This window comes from Neofelis nebulosa, chromosome 1 (genome assembly GCF_028018385.1).
Source record: "Neofelis nebulosa isolate mNeoNeb1 chromosome 1, mNeoNeb1.pri, whole genome shotgun sequence".
In the NCBI taxonomy this organism is placed as follows: Eukaryota; Metazoa; Chordata; class Mammalia; order Carnivora; family Felidae; genus Neofelis; species Neofelis nebulosa.
Window position 1 is genome coordinate 228997972 of NC_080782.1, and position 22803 is coordinate 229020774.

The 22803-nt window shown below is 37.6% G+C and overlaps 1 protein-coding gene across 2 annotated transcripts in view; it reads left to right on the forward strand.

Annotated features, from left to right (window-relative positions):
• SOHLH2 (spermatogenesis and oogenesis specific basic helix-loop-helix 2) overlaps positions 1-16264 on the forward strand; it is a 55674-nt gene extending 39410 nt beyond the window's left edge. Inside the window, exons 7-11 of one of the 2 annotated variants that reach the window (XM_058687400.1) lie at positions 7592-7739; positions 7877-7965; positions 8636-8757; positions 13913-14169; positions 15008-15509. In XM_058687400.1, the coding sequence (XP_058543383.1) occupies positions 7592-7739; positions 7877-7965; positions 8636-8757; positions 13913-14169; positions 15008-15067 (676 nt within the window). In that variant the 3' untranslated portion in view covers positions 15068-15509. Of the gene's footprint in view, positions 1-7591; positions 7740-7876; positions 7966-8635; positions 8758-13912; positions 14170-15007; positions 15510-15647 lie in introns of those variants that run through there. The other variant, XM_058687408.1, reaches the window with a different exon arrangement.
• Positions 16265-22803: the final 6539 nt, after the last annotated feature.

Consider the following 22803-nt stretch of genomic DNA (forward strand, 5'->3'; position numbering starts at 1 on the left):
CACTTCTTGTATAATTGTATAAATCATATTTCCATCAGGTATTATTTTTTAACAGTAAATAATGAAATAAGGTATTTCAACATAAAAGACAACCAGAGATTTTGACAGCTGCAGACCTGCAGGGTAAGAAAGCTAAAGGAGATTCTTTAAGCTAACCAGAAATTGTAACAAATGGATACTTGAATCTTTAGGAAGGGCTGAAAAGAATCAGAAGTGATCAATACATGAGAAAATATTAGAAAACAAACATTTTTCCTCCTTATTTATATAAAATGCTTCAGTGTGTTATAAGTGAAAATGTATAGCATTGTATTGTGGAGTTTGTAACACCGTTGACTCTTAACATAAGTGTTAGGGGTGCTGATGCCCATGCAGTCAAAAATTTGTGCATAGCTTTTGACTCCTCCAAAACTTAACTACTAATAGCCTACTGGTGACTGGAAGCCTTACCAATAACATAAACAGTTGATTAACAAATAGTTTATATGTTATGTATATTATATACTGTATTCTTATAATAAAGTAAGATAGAGAAAAGAAAATGTTACTAATAAAATCATAAGGAAGCGGGGCGCCTGGGTGGCTTGGTCGGTTAAGCATCCGACTTTGGCTCAGGTCATGATCTCACGGTCCGTGGGTTCGAGCCCTGCGTCGGGCTCTGTGCTGACAGCTCAGAGCCTGGAGCCTGTTTCAGATTCTGTGTGTCCCTCTCTCTCTGCTCCTCCCCTGTTCATGCTCTGTCTCTCTCTGTCTCAAAAATAAATAAACGTTAAAAAAAAATTATAAAACAAAACAAAAAAAAATAAAATCATAAGGAAGAGAAAATACATTTATAGCGCTATACTGTATTTACTGCAGACAATCTGTGTATAAGTGGATGAGTGCAGTTCAAACCCATGTTGTTTAGGGGTCAACTGTATATGTAGATGTGTACATATGACAGCTATAGCATGAAGGATGAAAGGGGCAAAGGTACTTATGTGATGGCAGCATTTGTATATTTTATGTGATGTCACAAAATTTTAATTCTAAATAAACTATGAAAAGTTAGATATATATTGTAATCCCTAGAGCAATCCTAAAGAGATATGCAGAAGGCATATCTATGAAGCCAATACATTAAAATTGGATTTTAAAAATTATTTAAAAAGAGGTCAAGAAAGGAAGAAGAGAAGAACAAAAAAAAGCCAAAGAAACTACAGGCAAAAAAAAATCATAAAATGATAGGCCTTTATCCGCCTATATCCAACTATAGCACAGATTGTCAGAATGGATAAACACTATTAACCATCTTGATCTAGTAGATATTTATAGAACATTGTATTCAGCAACTACTGAAGAATACCCATTCTTTTCAAAGGCACATGGTACAATGACTTAGATAAATCATACGCTGAAGGAAATAATATGTTTTGAAAGAGTTGAATTTAAAAGAGTTGAATTCATAAGGAGTATGTTCCCTGACCACAATGAAGTCAAATTAAAAATCAATAAGAATTAGATATAAAGGAAAACCTCAAATAATTGAAAAACATACTTCTAAATAATCCATGGGTAAAAGAAAAATATCACAAGAAAAACTAGAAAGTATTGCAAACTGAATGATTGTGAGAGTAGAGTATTTCAAAATTGACAAGATGCAGCTAAAGCAAATCTTATGGAAAACACTATGACTTTAAGTGCTTATATTAGAAAAGGCAAAAGGTCTGAAAATTAGTGACCTAAGAGTCCATTTTAAGGAGCTAGAAAAAATAGAGTGAATTAAATCTAAATTAAATAGAAAGTAGGGGAAGCAGGCAAGTGAGGAGAAATATTGAAAGCATTTTACCAATATGTTAAATGAAATGAATTATCACTACATATCCTATAAACATTTAAATATAGGAATAATATATTTTGAAGAATTTTATGCCAGTAAGCTCAGAAACTTAGACAAAATGGACAAATTAAAATTTTTTTGTTCATTTTTGAGAGACAGAGACAGCGTGAGCGGGGCAGGGGCAGAGAGAGAGAGGGAGACATGGAATCCAAAGCAGGCTCCAGGTGCTGAGCTTTCAGCACAGAGCCTGATGTAGGGCTTGAACCCACAAACCGTGAGATCGTGACCTGAGCTGAAGTCGGATGCTTAACCTACTGAACCACCCAGGCGCTCCCAAAATGGACAAATTTTTGAAGAACGCAATTTACCAACACTGATACCAGAAGAAGCAGAAAATCTGAGTAGCCCTATATAGTAAAGAAATTGAACTTGTTATTAAAAACCTTAACAAAGAGAAAACATTAATCTCAGATGGTTTTACTGATGAATTCTGTCAAACATTTAATGAAGTAATACCAATCTTAAATTTTTACAGAAAATGGAAGAGGGGGAATAATTCCTAACCCATTTCACGAGGCCAGCATAACCCTAACCTAATAAAGACATAAAAAAACAATTACAGACCAATATTCCTCATGAACAGGGACATAAAACACTTAGCATAATTTTAGCCAATCAAATCAAGCAATATATGAAGATGTAATACATCATGACCACACCAAGTATATTCTAGAAAAGCAAAACTTGTGTAATATTCAAAACATCAATCAGTGGAATTCAGAGTAAACAAAATAAAGGAGAAAAACCATGTGAGTAACAGATTCTGAAAAATGATTTGATGATATTCAATACTCTTTTCAGATTAAAAAAAACCCCAAAACCAACCTTTCAGCAAATCAGACATGGAAGAGAACCTCCACAGTCTGTTAAAGGGCATCAATGAAAACCTATGGCTAGCATTGTACTTAATGATGAAAATCTGACCATGTCTCTTAGATCTGGAACAAAGGAAAGGTGCCCATTTGTGCTAACTGTATTCAGCATTGATCAAACTGTTCTAGCCATTGCAATTAGGTAAGAGAAAGAAATTAAAAAATACAGATTAGAAAGGAAAAAGCAAAACTTTCTTATTTATAGATAGCATGATTGTTTATGTGTAAAGTCCTAAGACACATACAATACAACCTCTAAAACCAAAAGATTAATATAGCAAGGTTGCAAGATGTAAAGTTAATATACAGAAATTAATTGTGTTATTACATATAAGCAGTAAACTATTAGAAAATAAAAATGAAAAATAATTACATTTATGGCAGTACTTAGGAAAAAATATCCAAAAGACACATAGTATCTGTACATTGATCACTCAAACTATTGCTGTGAGAAACCAAAGAAACTTAAATCATGCATTATACTATAATTACAACTTGAAAGAATCAGTACTGTTAATGTGTTCTCACCAAATTGAAATATAACTTTATTTGAATATAAATCATAATTCCAGTAGGCTTTTTTTTTTTTTAACAGAAACTGATAATCTGGGGCACCTCGGTGGCTCAGTCAGTTAAGCGTCCGACTTCAGCTGAGGTCATGATCTCACGATTTAGGAGTTCAAGCCCTGTGTCGGGCTCTGTGCTGACAGCTCAGAGCCTGGAGCCTGCCTCAGATTCTGTGTCTCCTCTCTCTCCACTCTCCCACTCTTGCTCTCTCTCTTTCTCTTAGAAATAAACATTAAAAAAATTGTTTTAGGGGCGCCTGGGTGGCTCAGTCGGTTGAGCGTCCCACTTCGGCTCAGGTCATGATCTCATGGCTTGTGAGTTCAATCCCCATGTCGGGCTCTGTGCTGACAGCTCAGAGCCTGGACCTGCTTGGGATTCTGTGTCTGCCTCTTTCTCTGCCCCTAACCCACTTGCATTCTGTCTCTGTCTCTCTCAAAAATAAATAAACATTAAAATTTTTTTTAATTTAAAAATTAAAAAAAAATAAAAATTGTTTTAAATTAAAAAAAGAAATTGATAATAAGATTTAAAAATGAAAAAGACCTATAACATAAAAGGACTTAGAATAAAGCAGTCTTGAAAAAGTACAACAAAATTGGAAGACTTAAACTATCTGATTCAAGACTTAGTATACAGTATGTTAATCAGTGTGTTACTATCATAAAGGTTGACCAATAGATCAATGGAACATAATATCCCAGCACTAGACCAACACATTTGTGTTCATTTGATTTTCAGTGAATCACCAGAGCAAAGTTACTGGGAAACAAGTCTTTTTTATATATGATGTTGGAACAGCTGGATATCCAAATGGAAAAACAATGAACCTTGATCTCTTACTATATTGTATAAAAATTAATTCAAGTTGGAGCATAGACAAAACTATAGTATAAAGCTAAAACTTAGAATAGTACTGTTTAGTAGAACTTTCTGCAATGTTAGGAATACTCTATATCTGCATCCATTGTCCAGTAAAGGAGCTGCTAGTCACATGTAGTTGCTGAGTATTTGAAATGTGTCTATTGTAACAGGTAATGAATTTGAATTTTATTTCATTTTAACTAGTTTATATAGACTAATGGCTATGTAAATCATTATAGACCAGTCTACTGGCTATTGGATTGGACAGTACTGTTCTAGAAGAACTGTTTTCACTTTGTCACATATGAATCCTCCCACTGGCCATATATCAATCTATTTTATTATACTGAAGAATTTCAAAGTAAGTTGTAAACTTAAGACATTAAACTCTTACTGTTCTAGAAGAAAGCATAGGAGAATGTCTTCACAAGCTGAGGTTGGGGAGTTGTTCCTTAGGACATAGAAAGTAATAACCATAAAAGAGTAGATAAATTAGACTCATCAAAATTTAAAAGTAGCTATCAAAACACACCACTAAGAAAATCAATAGGCAAACCGTAGACTGGGAGAAAATATTTGCAAAGCAAATATGCTAGAAAAAAATATGGTATTACAGAAGATAAAGAACTCCTACAGTGCAATACCAAAAAGCCCTGCAATCCAATTAAAATGGAAATAAAATATTTGAACAGACACTTCACAAAGGAAGATATGCAAGTGCCCAATAAACACCAGAAAAAGTGCTCAACGTAATTTATTTTTGTCACAGAAATGCAAGTAAAGCATGAGGTACTACCATGTACCAAAAATGCTAAGATTAAACTACTGACAATATGCTAAATTGCTCAGAAAGGCCAACATACTAAAATTAAAACTACTGACAGTATTAAATGTTGTCAAGGATTTGGAACAATAGGAACTCTCATACATTGACAGTGGGAGTGTACAATGGTACTATTTTGGGAAAAGTTCTTCCAGTTTCTTATAAATTTAAAAAATTAACCCATTAATTCTATTCTTAGATGTGTTCCCAGAGAAATAAAAACATGCATTCACAGAAAGATGTACAGAGTGTTCTAGCAGGTTTATTCATAATGATCGAAAACTGGAAACAGCCAAAGTGTTCGTCAGTAAAAGAATGGGTAAATAAGCTATGGCATACTTATCCTATGGAATACTACTACTCAATAAAGAGAAACGAACTACTCATAATAAACAGCCACATGGACAAATCTCAAAAACATGCTGAGTGAAAGAAATTTTACACAAAATGGTGCATGCTGTAGATTTTGATTTATATGAGGTTCAAAGACAGACAAAACTAATGTGGGATGGAAAAATATCAGAAATGTTGTTGGCCCTTTTGAGGGATGAGATAAGGAACTTTTTGGGTTGTGATCATGATAATTAGGGTTTTTGTTACATAGTTTTGTGCGTTTTTCAAAACTCATAGAATGGTACACTTAAAGTTTGTGTATTTTTTAATTTTATGTAACTTTTATTTGAAAATAAAATAATTGAACTCTAGCTAATGATATGTTTAAGAGTTTAGTGTCTTTTTTTTTTTTTTAACGTTTTATTTATTTTTGGGACAGAGAGAGACAGAGCATGAATGGGGGGGAGGGGCAGAGAGAGAGGGAGACAGAATTGGAAGCAGGCTCCAGGCTCTGAGCCATCAGCCCAAAGCCTGATGTGGGGCTCGAACTCACGGACCGCGAGATCGTGACCTGAGCTGAAGTCGGACGCTTAACCGACTGAGCCACCCAGGCGCCCCAAGAGTTTAGTGTCTTAAGTTTACAAATTATTTTGAAATTCTTCAGTATAATAAAATAGATTGAGGTATGGCCAGTGCGATGATTCATATGTGACAAAGTGAAAACAGTAAACATTCATTGTAGATTCTAGGTGGGTGAAGTATATATATGTTCTTTGTACAAATTCTTAATTTTTCAACTTGAAAGAATTCAGATTCTAAGTTCTTTCAGTCTTTCTGTGTGTTTGAACATTTTCCTAACGAATGTTGGAAAGAATATCTTACAGGATTTTTTAGTGTAAAAGTAGCTTGTACCCGGCAAAAATATTTGGGAAAAGTAAAAAATAAAAGGAAGAAATAATATTTTCCATAGCCCAACCATCCAGAAATAACTATGACTTGATGGTTTCACTTTCAAATCTTTTCCTGTGCTTTATTTTTACTTTGTTTAATGTCTTTGATCATATTTTATATACTGCCTTATATTTTATAGTTGTATCTTCTAAAATATCCTATTTTTCCCATAAGATTTATAGCATTTCATTTCTACTGCCAGATAATATTCTACTGAGTTAGTAAGCTATAGCTTAAGCGTCCACCTATTGTTGTGTTTAGATTGTTTTTTTTAATAGCTTACTGATATACTGCTATAATGCATATCATCTTGCAAAAAGTTCTGAAAAGCTTTAAGCCTTTGTGTACATGGTCAAATTGTTGATTTTTTTTTATCCTTTTTTTTCTAGAATAGTCCCTGAGACACCTCTAGAGAACTGTCAGTACTGATCAAAGTCCAATTAAAATGCTGCTGATCTAGAATATTTGAGTTATTCACAGGCTATATATCAATTTGAGGTTCAGAAAGGTTTGGTGATTTGCCAAAGGTCTGGTAATTGTCAGAGCCAGCGTTTGACCCTATATATGTCAAGGTGCTTGCTATTCAACATAAAACAGGTGCTTAATAATGTTTATTAAAAGAATATATGCATAAAAAGAAGTACCAAAGGCTTAGATCAAAAGCTTGGATTTATATTTCCTATGTATTTCCCTTCAGAACCATGAAAGACTTAGGTGAGTTTCTGATACGAGCCTGAATGATGTTCTCATTTGCATATTGGTTTATTTGTTCTGTTCATACCTACTTTATTTGAAGAAAGCAGCCTTCTGATTTTCCTTTGGCTCAGAACACAGAGTTACATGTAAAGCCCATGTAATTACAAAATGCTAATTGATCCGTTGTTGAAAATGTGGTTCAGGTCACAGTGACATGAAACATCTCCTGACTGTTCTTTGTCTGCTAGTCTTCTAGTGTGAAGTACAAAAGGACTTATGTGTAGCATTCCACTCCCTCCTCTGAGGGGGTTTCCATAGGCAGGGTCATCCTGCACACTGCAGCAGGCCCGGGGCAAGTGAACTGGGGCTGCGGTCAGCACGAACATTGTACTGGGCAGCAGCGTGAACAGACGCCCCAGGAAGTTGTGGTTCCAGGGGCTATGGCGGCTGCTGGCTTACGGGGACATGGCCTTTCTGTGAAACAGAGACTAGATAGGGAGGGAGGCAGTTCCTCTGTTAACAGACCCAGAAGGAAGGACAGTTTGTCCTTGTTGTACAAGGAAGAAAATAAAACTAATTATTTCTCATTTATTACAATTCTCTGCTCAGAGAACGAATCAAGTATTGCTGTGAGCAGCTGCGTACTCTGTTGCCATATATAAAGGGGAGAAAGAATGATGCGGCTTCGATTCTTGAGGCAACAGTTGATTATGTGAAGTACGTCCGGGAGAAAATCCCTCCAGCCATTATGGGCCAGGTATTTGATTCTAAGCCCTTGAATTTTATCCTCATAGACCGTGCTTTAAAGCTCCAGTTTTGTTTTTTATAATTGGAAATGTATGTGTATTTGTATACATGAAAAAATATCTAAATAAATGTCTCTCTCTCTCTCAGATCACGGAAGTACTTCAGAACAATATGAGGTTTTGTAAGAAACAAGTGTCCATCCAGCCATCCCTTCCAGGCCCAATCATGGCACAAAGGTATGACGAGGGCTCTTGTAAACTGGCAGTTGGCTTGTTATTTTCCTCCAGTGCTAACGCTAGAAGTATTGTGACAGGCAGTGAACCCACCCATAATGAAAACTCAGGTATTTATGAAGAATCCATAAACTTCTCCCATTGCCAATCTGTATCATTTAGTCACAGTGGTAAAATATGTAACATTCTCAGGCCCATGATCTTCTCATCATTTGACTCTTATTTCTTGTTTTGTTAATTCTGAAGATCATAAAATAAGGCTTTATCAGTAGTGACGGTCATGACTGGCAGACCAACAGAGGCAGGGTGCATTCTACCATTCCTCAGTAGGAGATCATGGACCCTGGAGCAGTCCAGCCCTATTTCAGTTGGGAGTTTTAAAAAAAATTTGCTGGTACAAAATGTGACATGCCAAATGAATGCTTCTGTATTTAAATTTATTAGAATGTATAAACAAAGAAAAACTATAAAGCAAATCATTCCTCTACATCCGAAACTATCATCATGAGTCCTGTTCACCAATTTGTTCATATGCATAAATAATGTATCATTTGTCTCTGTCAAGTTAGAAGTTGAATGATAGAGGGAGGGATTGAACTCAGCAATGTTCATGTTGTCTTCCTTGGGAATTGTATAAGGTGTTTGTTTTTTTTTTTTTTTCTATCCTTTTAAGGGAAAATGGTGTATTGACAAGCACCTACTCACCTGTGAGAGGGATCACATTCCTGGCTAATAAGTGTGTGAATGTGTACTCTGTTCCTGCCTCAGGGGGCTCCTTGGATGAAGCTGTGAGAGGTGAGCTCTGCCTGATGCCCTGTGCGGTTGTATGCTTGGGTTATGTGGGTGTCCTGTGCACCCCTGTGCTTCTATGCATTCATTGCCATAACCAGGGAAAAGAGTGTAGCTAGAAGATCACACCATGAGTCCTTTTGGTATTGTCTGCTTGAAGTACACAAGATGGCCACAAGCATTTATATGGTGTTGTCCCAGAAATTGGGCTCAAATTGACCATTGTTACCAGAAAGCTCATCTTTTTTTTTTTTAAATGAGGTATAATTGACGTAAGACATTATATCAGGTGATGATATGTTATAATGTTATAATGATTTGTTATTTGTACACATTGTGAAATGATCATCACAGTAAGTCTGCTTAACATCTGTCAACAAAATTACAATATTTTTTCTTGTGAACTTTTAAGATCTGGTTGCTTAGCAACTTTCAAATATGTAATATAGTAGTATTAATTATAGTCACCATGTTGTACATGTATCCCCATGACTTATTTATTTTATAACTGAAAATTTTATGCCTTTTGACTACCTTCACTCATTTCATCCACTCCTCAGCCATCATATCTGGAAACCACCTGTCTGTTCTCTGTATCTATGAGCTCAATTTTTATGTTTGTTTTTTGAGATTCTGTGTATAAGTGGGATCGTACAGTATTTGTCATTCTCTGACTTATTTCACAAAACATAATGCCCTCAAGGTCGATCTATATTGTTACAAATGGCAAGATTTCATTATTTTTTTTTTTTAGGATTTCATTCTTTTTCACGGTTGAATAATATTCCAGTGTATGTGTGCGTGTGTGCTTGCCTGTGTGTGTGTATGTGTCTATATATCTCTTATCTATCACATTTTTTTTATTTATCCATCAGTGGATACTTAGGTTGTTCTTGGCTCCTGTCAATAATGCTGCAATAAATATAGAGGTGCTTCCATCTTTTTGAGTTAGTATTTTCATTTTCTTTGGATAAATACCCAGAGATGGGATTGCTGGACCAAATGGTAATACTATTTTAATTTTTTTGAGGAACTTCTGTACTGTTTTTAGTGGCTGTACCAATATACATTCCCACCAACAATGCACGAGTACAGATCATCACCAACACTTGTTATTTCTTGTCTTTTTGATACTAGCCATTCTAATGGGTATGAGGTAATCTCTCCTTGTGCTTCTGAATTACATTTCCCTGATGATTAGTCATATTGAGCATCTTTTCATGTACTCATTGGCCATTTGTGTGTCTTTCTTGGAAAAACGCCTATTTAGATCCTCTGCCCATATTTAAATCAGTTCGTTTCTTTGCTGTTGAGTTGTATGAGTTCTTTATATATTTTGGATATTAATCTCTTATCAGGTATGTGACTTGCAAATATTTTCTCCCTTCTCATAGGTTTCCTGTTCATTTGGTTGATGATTTTCTTTGCTGTGCAGAGGTTTTTGGTTTGATATAGTCCCACATGTTTATTTTTGTTTTTGTTACCTTTGCTTTTGGTGTCAAATACAAAAAATCATTGCCAAGACCACTGTCAAGGAGCTTACTCCCTGTTTTCTTCTAGGAGTTTTATGGTTTCAGATTTTATGTTTAAGTGTTTAATCTATTTTGAGCCAATTTTTGTGAATGGTGTTAATTAGGCCTCCAGTTTCATTCTTTTGCATGTGGCTATCCAGTAGAAAGCTTACCTTACTGATAGATGATAAACACATTAGTGACTTTATTACATGAATAGAATCTAAAGGAAAGGGAAATACTCAAATTAATTGCATAATAACTATGTTGTGAGGATTTAACATATTAACTTCTTACCTCCTTCATATCTTTGCTTAATTGTCTCCTTCTCAGTAACTCTCAACCACCTATTAAAACTGTATACTTCCCAGCATTACATAATACATGGACTTTTCTTTTCTTTTTGTTCCTTTCCTTTCATTTTCTTTTCTTTTCTTTTTTCTTTTCTTTTCTTTTCTCTTTTCTTTTCTTTCCTCTTCTCTTCTTTTCTAGGCATGAGACTTCTTATCCACTTTCTCTGCTGTATTTTTCTTCATAGCACTTACTACTTTCTAATATTATTTATTTGCATATGTTCTCATTGCCTGTTACCTCCCACTAGAGTATCAACTCCATGAAGACACGGAAATTTTTTTTTTTTTTTTGCTTATTTTGTTCATTGCTGTATTTCTAGTACCTAGTGCAATGACCAGCATACAGTAGGTGCTCAAGAAATCTTCATTCTATGAATATTCTTTGTGAAAAAAGTACCCACTGTGAGGCATTTTTGTTATTTGTGTTATAATGTCAAGGCATGCCAATGTACTTGTAGAAATAAGAAAATGGAAAAAAGCAGAGCCAGAGTAAAAAAATACAGCTACCAGTTTGTGACTTTTTTATTCCTGAAAGTGACTCTTCACTGAGAAGTCAGTAAGGTACTGAGCTCCTAATCTGCATGTTAGATGCTAGATGACAGGACACCCGGACCTGTCTCTTCAGTGCCTGAGTCTGAGGTCACCCTTCTGCTGACTTCCTTGAAGGGATTCCACTCACTTAATTCAGTACCTTCCCTGTGCTGGGGAAGTCCTTTCCATACTCTACATGGGGGACTCCCAGTTCATCCCTTAGTTCTCAGCTTAAATGTCCCTGCTTGAAAGATGGGGGCTCAAAGACGAACAAGGTGCAGCTCTTGTTCTTATGGAGCTGGCAAATGAGTAGGGGGGAGGGTCACAGTAGCAAAATAGAATTCCTGTAGTACTTTAAATGCTGTTGTAGGGGCGCCTGGGTGGCTCAATCGGTTAAGCGTCCGACTTCGGCTCAGGTCACGATCTCGCAGTATGTGAGTTCGAGCCCCGCGTCGGGCTCTGTGCTGACCGCTCAGAGCCTGGAGCCTGTTTCAGATTCTGTGTCTCCCTCTCTCTCTGACCCTCCCCCGTTCATGCTCTGTCTCTCTCTGTCTCAAAAATAAATAAACGTTAAAAAAAAAAATTAAAAAATAAATGCTGTTGTAGAGGTACTGTGCATACAATGAGGACATGGTAAAAGCTGCAGGAATAAATGATGTTACTAGGGATGGTGTCTAAGGTCAAAAGAGAAAGAGACCCAAAATAGCATACAGTCCTCTTTGTTCATATAATCAAACAAGATTCAGGGTGTTTTATTAGTCAATTCAGACTTTCCCCCTGACTTAGGAGAGAGGGGAAGAAAATAGAAAAAAAAAAAAAAAAGTAGCCATGAGCCACAGTTAATCTACTTAAAGTAGTTGTGGCTGAATATCACCCAGAATGATTAAATCAGCCCAGGTTAAATCAGATAGAGGTCAGACCACAGGCATATGCCTGTCAATGTTACCTTTTGAACATACAGTACTTACTTCTGCATTCTCAGTGCTTATACTCTGCAGAAACTCTGAACTACTGTTTACATGGTGGTGAATTCAAGCCTCTCTGTGCCCCAACATCTCTTGGTGTTGTATCACATGAAGCAGCTGCTCTTGGGAAGACACAAATATACTAGGACTGTGGACTTTATGCCATGTTCAGACTGGGGAAGACCTGAAGGTCGTTGAGTCAGAACCTCCATTTTAATTTTATTTATATACATTTTTCCACTTGGAAAGCAATATTAGTCCTTAACTAGCCCAGCTAAGATAATAGCTGTTCATTTTTAATGTATTTCCTTCAGGTCTTTTTCTATGTATATTTTTCTACAGCAGTAATGATATTGGACATCCAGTTTTGTTGCCTGTGTCTTTCACTTAACATTATGTCCAATATACTTTAATTTTTTATTGTGTGCCTCATACCACCATTTAATGGCTTATCAAATAATTTATAGAAGATTTTCTTAGCCATCCTCCAACTGCTACATTTAGTGTTTGTAGTTTTGTGGGGAGAGTGATTCTGTATATAATATGATAGGAAATATTTCCCCATACATAGATTTTCCTATATTTTGAACTTTTCCTTGGGGTAGCTACCTGGGAGTGTGTGATGAATGAGTTTGAAAATGTGAGCACATATATAGGTCATAATGCATGTTGCCAAATTATTTTTGAAAGAGGATTGGAACAGTTGAAATCAGTTAAGTCTTTCAATGTCACTTTCACCACATAGGTCAGTAAATTGAAGGCTGGAGAAATGAAATTACCACCCAAGGTCACCAGGTGTCTGCTAACATCTGACCTGTAACACAGAAGTACTGATTGAGTTCAGTGTTTAGATTTTATTAGGTAACCTTTACCTGTCCTTTCCATAAATCTTTGTACATATCTGCTGAAATGATTTTTCACAAATATTCTAGATACATTTGTATGTAAAGTAGACATAAAATTTCTTTATTTTCATTACTACTAATATCCAAAAGAAGATAGGTATTCATAGTGTTACTTCAGATTACATTATTAATATTATATATATATATGTGTGTGTGTGTGTGTGTGTGTGTGTATGTGTGTGTGTGTGTGTGTGTGTGTGTGTATATATATGTATAGTTTGTTTTTGAGGGAGAGAGAGAGTGCATGCATGTGTGAGGAGGGAGAGGGAGAGAGAGAATCTCAAACAGCCTCTGTGTGCTTTCAGTGCAGAGCCCAACGTGGGGCTCGATTCCACATTCCTGGGATCATGACTTGAGTGAAATCAAGAGTCAGACACTCAACTGACTAAGCTACCTAGGCCCTAGGCACCCCTCATGATATATTTTAAAACTTTTTTTCTGCCTTCTAGTTACTGTACAGACCATAGATATATGATTATACAACCCATTTCATTGATATAAAATCAACCACACTTTATTTGTGCTTGAATAGAGTTCAATTTTCCAACATTCTTTCATGCTTCTTCGGGTTCATAAGAATGGTCACAATTTTGATTACTATGAAAGACACACACACACACACACACACACACACACACACACACACACACAGTCACAGAGATCTGATGCTCCTCTAAAATCTGTCTTCTGATGACACACAAACACTAATTTACAGTATGTGTATTGCACCATCATACTAAAAAGTCCGCTGTGTTTTTCCATCAGCATTTGAGTATAAGAGTAGTATAAATTTGTAACAGGAGGGAACCACATAGAGGACTTTTATTTCAAATACAGTGGTTCCAAGTTCCAGAGTTGTGAATACTGATGGATATTTGTTTTCTTTTTTATTAAAGGTCAGTCCAGCTCCACTTCAGAGAATGCAATTGGTGATATGTATAAAACTCGAATTCCCAGCAAAGCTCTCTCTCTTAATTCCTTCCATGCTGTCAGATACTATTCTAAAGTTGTCCCTTCCTATGATGCAGCTGCTGTAACAAATCAGAACATTTCAGTTCATTTTCCATCAGCTGTGCCCAAAGTCTCAAAGTTTCTTCCTCAGCACTACAATTCTGTGCTGGGCCAGACGTGCTCAACACATCCCAACTGTCTGGTAAGTCTTCTGGGGTCTTGGATCAGATTGGATTCTTTCATTCCAGCTATCAGGGCCCCTGGCTTGCATTTTGTTATTAATACTCTGGTCAGAAGTCTCTTAGACTGGGGCCAGGTGCACTTAACCCAGGCTCTCATTCCCCATGCTGCAGGACTGATATCTAGATACCCAGAATTAGTGAATCTGAATGTGATGCTGCTGGTGTGACCTTAAGTGGCCAGATGGGACCTGTTTCCTCTAGAGCCCCTCCCTTCAGCCCCTCTGCTTCTATGATGCCACATCCCATTTCACCAGCCTCATCCTCAACCACTCCCTTCACCCCCCGCCAACTGTCTGCTGCTTTGTCTCATTGGCTGGTAGTAGTCAATCAGGCTAAAGGAAAACCTGTTCAGCCAACATAAACCAGGCTGATATGAGATCCCATATGTCCTCATATCACAGATATTTATTGAGCATCCACTCTGTTCTAGCATTGTGCTAAGCACCAAGAATGTAGTGTATAGATAGACATGATCCCTGCCTGAGTGTCATAGGGAAGCATAGAAGCAGGCAATTGTGATCCACGTTGGGGCATGTAGGAGGAGGACCCTAGTATATATAGTATAATCTAGATTTGGGAGAGGTTAGTGACTGCTCACCCCTGGAAGAAGTACTATCTAAGCTGAGGTCTGAAGGATAAGAATTAGCCCAGTAGAGAGGTCAGGAGTTGGGAGTGAGGAGGGGAAAAGCATTCTAGGCAGATGGATATAAACAGTGGTATCTTTTTTTTTTAATGCTTCAAGTTTTCATTTAAATTCTAGTTAGTTATATAAACAATGGTATCTTTATTTTTTGGAAGAACTGTCCCGTTTTAGATGAAGACCCAAACCAGCCTGGCCTGCTTTCAATGGACTCCTGATAACCTTAATATAGTTGCTAATACTTTTGCATATTAATAATAGCTAACATGTTTTGAGCACTCAATAAGTAATCTGCCACATACTCTGTGTACTTAATGTGGATGATCTAATGAATCTCTGAAACAGTACTTTGAGGTAGGTGCTATTATTATTTCCATATGGCATCTATAAAATGGGAATAATAGTGACCTACCCAAAAAACATTTATGAGAAAAATATTTTAAAGATACTTACAAATAAATTTTGAAATATGAATTATTTACATATATAATACTTTTGCTAATGATCATCAGTCTACCGACAGGAAACGGGGTAAATGAAAAAGAGATTGTAACATTATTATTTTTTTAATGTTGACCTTTACTTTGTGTGTAGTTTTTGGTGGAGAATTGCTGTAAGCTAATAATTACTTTTAATAGCAATAAATAATACATATTTTAATGAGTTTATTCCCCTAAAGATTTCACATGGTTTTATGAATCATTTCGTATTGCTTTAGGACATAGAAAATATATTTGTGACATTATGAGTAAAAACAGGCCAAGATTCAATTAATGTGGTTTTCTTTCCCCTTTGCAGCAACAGTTTTGGGCATATTAATAGCACATGTTTGAAATTCACACTCTAGACCACCTGTTGGGTAAAGTTTGACAATAAAGGAAGAATGGAACAAAGAATGATCTTGAAAGCTACACCCAGAGACCTAATATCAAAAGAGTTTGCACTGTATGGCTTCTGATAAATGTGCTAAAAGCTTCTGCAGATAGATAGCAAAAGTGCTAGCCACTCGCTTTCACTTAACCTCAGATATACTTGGATCTCCCCCAGCCAGAGCACTACAAGAACAGATGGCCTGGTGACCTAGACTTCTTTTTTTTTTTTTTTTCTCCTCCTCAAAAAATATTCCACAATTTATGACCCGCTACAAAGAAGGTCCAGGTACACTGGATAAATTGGTAAGATTAGGGAGATGCTTTGATACTCCAGCCTCACTGAGTATAGATGTTACAACCCGATTCCTATTTTTAGTATCACTGAATAACTGTCACTCATTTCTAGGTGGTATCTTTCTAGACTTGACATCTTAGAGAGCTTCCTCCATTATGCACCATCCAAACTAAGATCTCTCGGTTCAACAGGGGTGTTTATCTCCTCACTTGACTCCTAATGAATAAATTGATGTGTTTGTTTTTGCATTTTGTAATCCCTTGAGTGAAATGATAGCTAATAGGTAGATTTTTCTTTCTGGATCTTCAGCTACAGACTTTCTTTGTTATTCATCTCTTCCTCCCTACTGATACTAGAAAAGACGAATTAGAAAAAAACTGCTGAAAATAAGGGGAGAAAAATATTTGTTTTATATTTCACTGAAATGTTCTTACACATATAATAAGTTTTATTGTTAAAGAAAATATTCAGTGTTCACCTTGAAAATGGTAGTCTGTTTTTGTTTTGTTTAATAAATATGCGTTCCCTTTTTTAGTAGTACAATATAGGGAATTTAATTTTACTAGATTTTTGAGAAGTTTAAAAATTACTTTAGGCATAGCCTAATTTTCATGTTAAATTGTATAACTTTTCCTTGAGGATGCCATGATAATGGAACCTGTAGATATTTGACCAACTTTATCTTTATAAAGGAACTACAAGTTTCCAACTAAGATTCTATGCTTATTATTACAAATGTGTGCTTGACTGTTTATACTCTGGCTTTTAGGAGTGATTGCTTTGATACTGTAAGAGAACCTGTTGAGGTATTTTGGGTACTTGTGGCCACTTCCTATGTTCACAACTGGTCTTAATCGTTACTAGGACTTTTGCTCCACATGAGGATTTCCTAGGTGCACATGTGGATCATGAGAGACAGCCTGTGGCTGCGAACTCAACAGAAGACCTGGAGAGTATATCCTGGCTCCTGGCCACTCTTAGTCCCCCTTTCCTTTCAACATGAAGAGCAAGGCTATCTGATCCATTGTTAAAGCTCTGTTTTTTCCATGACTGCTTCCCGTGATCCTGAACTTCATGCAGGTGTCCAAATTTGTTTCTTTTTTTTTTAAAAGAGTATTATTTTTCTTAATTTTTTTAATGTTTACTTATTTTCAAGAGAGAGAGCACGCAAGCAGGGGCTGGGGGGCAGAGAGAGAGGGAGACACAGAATCTGAAGCAGGCTACAGGTGAGAGCTGTCAGCACAGAGCCCGACGTGGGGCTCGAACCATGAACCGTGAGATCATGACCTGGGCCGAAGTCAGAGGCTTAACCGACTGAACCACCCAGGCACCCCCCAAATTTATTTCTAATATTAGAGCTTCATTTTTAGTAAATTGTGCTCTTCCAAGTAAGTTCAGCTCTCAGCCAAGGAAGGAAGAGCCCATAAAAAAAGGAGCAGATTTTCCTTTGTCAAATCAAGTTGGCTGGTCATGAGACAGTTGCGGTGTTATTTTTACAATGAAAAAGGTGCAAGGAGTTTGCTTAGAAAAGGTGACAGCTTGCAGGTGTTATAGCAGTCACTATCCCTGTCTGAACAGGAAGTAGGGGCAGAAACAAACATTTATTGAGCCCTTCCTATGGCCCAGGCAAATTATTAGACTTTTTCTTTTTCTTTTTTTTTTTTTTTAGGGTTTATTTATTTTGAGAGACAGAGAGATAGAAAGCAAGTGGGGGAGTGGCAGAGTGAGAAGGAAGGAGAGAATCCCAAGCAGGCTCTGCACTGTCAACACAGAGCCCAATGAGGGGCTTGAACTCGTGAACCACGAGATCATGTGAGTCAAAATCAAGAGTTGGACACTTAACCCACAGAGCCACCAGGCACCCCAGCAGTGGATTTTTTTTAAGTTTATTTATTTTGAGAGAGAGTGAGAGAAAGAGCACATGAGCAGGGGAGGGGAAGAGAGGGAGAGAGAGAATCCCAAGCAGGCTCTGCACTGTCAGCACAGATCCCAATGCAGGGCTCGAACCCATGAATCATGGGATCATGACCTGAGCCAAAATCAAGAGTCAGATGCTTAACCAACTGGGCCACCCAGGTGCCCCTAGACTTCTTCTTGAGGAGAATTTAGCCTTACTCATTTCTATATCCTCAGTGTCAGCCATCTCGCTAGTTGGATGGATGGATAGGATGCACAGGTGCTTGGATGGATACCTGTGTGAACGTGGAGCCAGGAGGTGTAACGGTCTGAAATTGGACGATGACTATGAGAAAGGAAAGCAAGAGACATAGTCAACTTAGGAACCCCTCTGAAGCCAAGACAGATGGAAGAATGAAAATTGATGTTTAGCCATCACTGTGTAGTTTTCATCAATAGTGTATCAGTCTGTTTGCACCTATTTTCTTCCCCTCATCACACTCTTCTAATATAGAGTTAGATGGTCTCCCAACAGGGCAGAAATGACAGTAATTGGTAATGTTCATAAACACAACTGTTGTATGTTTAAAGGAGAACACTCAAATGTTGAATAACTCAGAACTTCAGTCATTTATTAATTTCTTCAGCAACTATTTATTTGAGAGGCATCGTCTTAGCCTTTTTTTTTTTTTTTTCTTTTTTTGCTTTTACCTTCTATATCCAAGAGCTGGGAATCTGTTGGGAGAGAGGTAAAACAATTATGGTGGAGTTTGGTGAGTGCCGTGACAGGGAAAAATATGAAGTATTACTGGGTACCTACAAGCATCACACAACCATTCAGGGGACTCATGGGAGGCTTTTGAAGGTAGTAACATCTGGGGCACCTGGGTGGCTCAGTCTGTTGAGCATCCAGCTCTTGGTTTTGGCTCAGGTCATGATCCCAGGGGTCCTGCAATCGAGTCCCACATTGGGCTCCGTGCTGAGCACGGAGCTTGCTTGTAATATTTTCTCTCTCTCTCTCTCTCTCTCTCTCTCTCTCTCTCTCTCTCTCTCTCTCTCTCCTCCCTCCCTCCCTCCCTCCCTCCCTCCCTCCCTCTGCCCCTCTCTCCCACTGACACACTCTCTCTGTCAAAAAAAATAATAAAATGCAGATATCTTAGATTTCACTTATCTTCATCTCTGAAACTAATGATAAAGTATTTGCATTGTTGTGAGGGTTGTTGTGAGGGTTAAATGAGATATGTGTAAAAGCCCTTAGAACAGTGCCCTGGCACATATGAAGCGTTTAATACCTGTTTGTGATAATTGTAGTGATAATGATTAAGCTGAGATTTTAAGAACCAGTAGGCAGAGCTCAGCTAAGTGGTGGAGATGTGGGGACCAATGAGGGGGATGAGTTTCCAGACTGCATTTGCAAAGGTATCAAAGAAAGGACTGCATAACACAAATGGAGGAATAGAGGAAATTCCACAGGGCTGCACATCGAGTTCAGGTGTGAGATGGAGAATGAATGAATGGAGCAAAGAGACAGCCAAGGGCCATGCGATACTGCCCTGACTGAACTTATCATGGTGCTCATTGCTGTTATGAAATTGACATAATCAGATTTGCGTTTTAGGATAGCTGCTCTGGCTTTGATGAATTAAAAGCAGAATGAATTGAAGGGGGCTGAAACTAATTGGGGGAAGGGTGTGGCTATTCTAGCAATTCAGGCAAGAGATGGCCAGAAATAAGTCATTGTCAGTGGAGATGAAAAAAAGTAGACAAATTTGATTAATGTGAAGAAGGCAGAGTCAGCAAGACTTGGTAGATAATCAATATGGGGCTTGTGAAGAAGTAAGGCAAACACCTAGATTTCTGGCTTTGGTAGCTGGGCAGATAGTACTGATGGCCACTGAGGGAACACAGAGAAAGAGCATTTGGAGGTCTGGTGCTGGAAGATGACAGTTTTATGTGGGGATATGCCGTGTGTAGGATATCCTAGTGGGGGTAGCCAAGAGGCATTCAGATTTGTGTGGCACAGGTGGGATATATCTGGACGAGAGATAATGTGGTTTGGGGAGTCATCACCCTGGGGGGTGGGGAATGCTAAAGTTGGGGATTTAAACATTAAATGGTGGGATTGACTCGCAGAGGCCTTCTAATCCTGCAGTTCTATTATGGTACCTCATAAGGAATCACTTGGCCAGGCCCATAGTGTCTCATGGCATTGTAAGTCACCAGATTCGAGATACTTTGGTAAAACTCTCAAAGGCAGAGGGCACAACTCGCCAGTGGCAGCTGTGTTTGTTTGTTGGTTTTTTTTGAATTGTGGGAAATTTCTCTGAATATCTAGGTTCTGAAAAATTCAAAACTTAGGCAATGCTGGATCTGTTCCTAGTATGCAAAGTAGCAACAAACTGCTCGGGCAAGTAGTACCTACCCCTCTTGAGGGGGCATTAGTTTTACTCTGGTCACTTCCTACCCAGCTTGCCTCATTCATTGAGCTGACTTGCCTGGTCCCTGTAGGTATTCTGGTGTGACTCCTCTATAGGGAAATCACTTTGGGGGAGAAATGAGGGCAGCATGTTAGAATGCAGATTTCCAGGCCATACCCCACAGGGTCAAATTGGTAGACTTGGCTGGGCTAGTACTTAGGAATCCACTTTTAAACATTGCCAGATGTGCTGTGGTATCTGATTATCCTACTCAAAAACCCAATGCACGTAAATGGATGCAGATACCCATAGAGGACACAAAAACAGAATAGACCCAGAATGAAAGCATACATTGCTGACTTCCAAACCTGGCAGTGCATCGTAAGCACTTACAGATTTATGAAAACTACACATATCGGGACTCTGATCCCAGAGATTCTGATTCCATATTTTTAGAATGGGGCCTGGTACCCCGCATAGAATGGATCCACTGTTAGATTTATAACATGCTAATCATGATGTCGAGAAGTGTGAAGCAAGGAGCATAGCCCTCCTAAATCTAGACAGGTCAGCACTGAAAGAATAACCACTTCCACACTACTTGATTGGGAAAGGTTTTGCTGAAGAGGTAAGTTTCAAAAACTGCTTTGGTGAGTCAGAAAGATAATTAGGTTAAAACATTCCATACCCAGAGTCTAGCTGTGGGAAAATTGAAAGGTGATAACAGACCCAGAGAGTTTTGAGTAGATATAACTAAGAAGAGTGAAAAACAAAAAAGCAAGGTAGGGTTTTGCTCCCTTTAGTTCATATTGATGTCAATGGAAGCTGCTTACATGAAGGCAGGTGATTTCTCATGCTTATTAAATCTTTCATGTTTTATAAAATTACACTAAAATTGTTAAAAAGCAGAATGCCACTTTTGCAAAATAGTGAACATTGGAAAACCTGCCATTTTTTTGAGTACTTGGGGTTGACTTATCTTAACAGAATCTTGAGACCAGAACCTGTCAATTTTCTGTGCATCTCTTGGGCACGCCATTGGTTTTCCCCTTTCCTCCCCTTTCCTTTTGCCTGTCTTCCTGTTACATGGGATAAGGAAGCAGGAAGCCCACGGATCACCTTGGTTAATCCGGAATCAAGAGCTTGTTTCATCACCATGGAAATACGACACTCTCACGGAAGACAGTGAAACCTCTTATCTCTGTATTTTTCAAGGTGGTTTTTCCATCCCAGAATAATGTTCTTTCTGAACATACACACACACAAAAAAAACAACTGGGAAGCCACACACAATCGCATTACTTCGTATCATGTATGCTGCTGAATTTTACTCATCAGACTCCAGAAAAAAAAAGATTTTTTTCATTTTGGCTTGAAGCAAAGATTTCTCGATTCAGATTATAGGCTAAGTGGGCTTGACCACTGCTGGGAGAAACAGACTTCCAAAATGCACAGATAAACTTGTTCTGAAAAGTCTGCTAAACCGTATATCCTAAGAAGTCCCTGTAAACAGACATTCTTTTCCTCTTATTTCTTCCCCAAATAGTCTTAAGGCTGATGGGAGGGTGTTGGGAGTGGTGTGTTTTCCCAAACACTGAATTCCTTCTCCTTTCATCCAGTTTCAGGCAGTTTTCTTATGTCTTTCAAAATAATAGCCAAAATCTTTAAAACTTCTAGGGCCTAGGCATTATGTGACTCTTGGCACTTTTAAACCCCTACAATAGATCTCAGTACTGCAAACACTGTGAAAAGTCCTTGACAGTCATTTTCCCCCATAGACCTGAAGTTCCCATCAATCCTGAATGAGAAACTACTGGAAAGTAGACAGTCTTTCCCATAGCTATGCGTATGTTGGAGTAGGTGCACAGAAACAAGAATAAACATTGATTTTTTCCCCCTACTGCTTCGGTCTCACATTGCTTTTCTCACGTTGTGGTATTCTAATACTCTTAAACCTGTTGTTTATAAAGCATTAAGGGGTGAAAAATCCATAGGATTCACTTCCCTATCGGTAATTGTTTTTTAAAATATTTTTAGATTTTATTGACTATAATTGAAGAAGGCCAATGTGGTTGCAGCATTGCTTTTTATCTTCTAATGGGGAACTGTAATTGACTTACCCTTTTATGACATCTAATTGGTAAAATAATGATTTTAAATATCTTGCTACAAAAGACACTCCAGATTTTTTTTCCAGTGTAACAAGTTCAATTCTTTTATAGGGTTAGTGAGTCCAGACCTGGGCAAAAATGCCTCTAAGCTTTTGATAGAGTCCAGGGAAGGGCTAAGGGTTGAGATAGCCAGTTAAGCTCTTTTTCTTTAGAAGTAAAAGTGTTTGAAAAATTGCATATGAATGTATTATCTTGGCATTAAAAAAAATGACTTTTTAAAGGGTTAATCCTACTCTTGAGTAACTAGGAAACAACTGCAGGATTTACCCTGAGCTCAAAATACTCCCTTTCTTGAGTCATGTG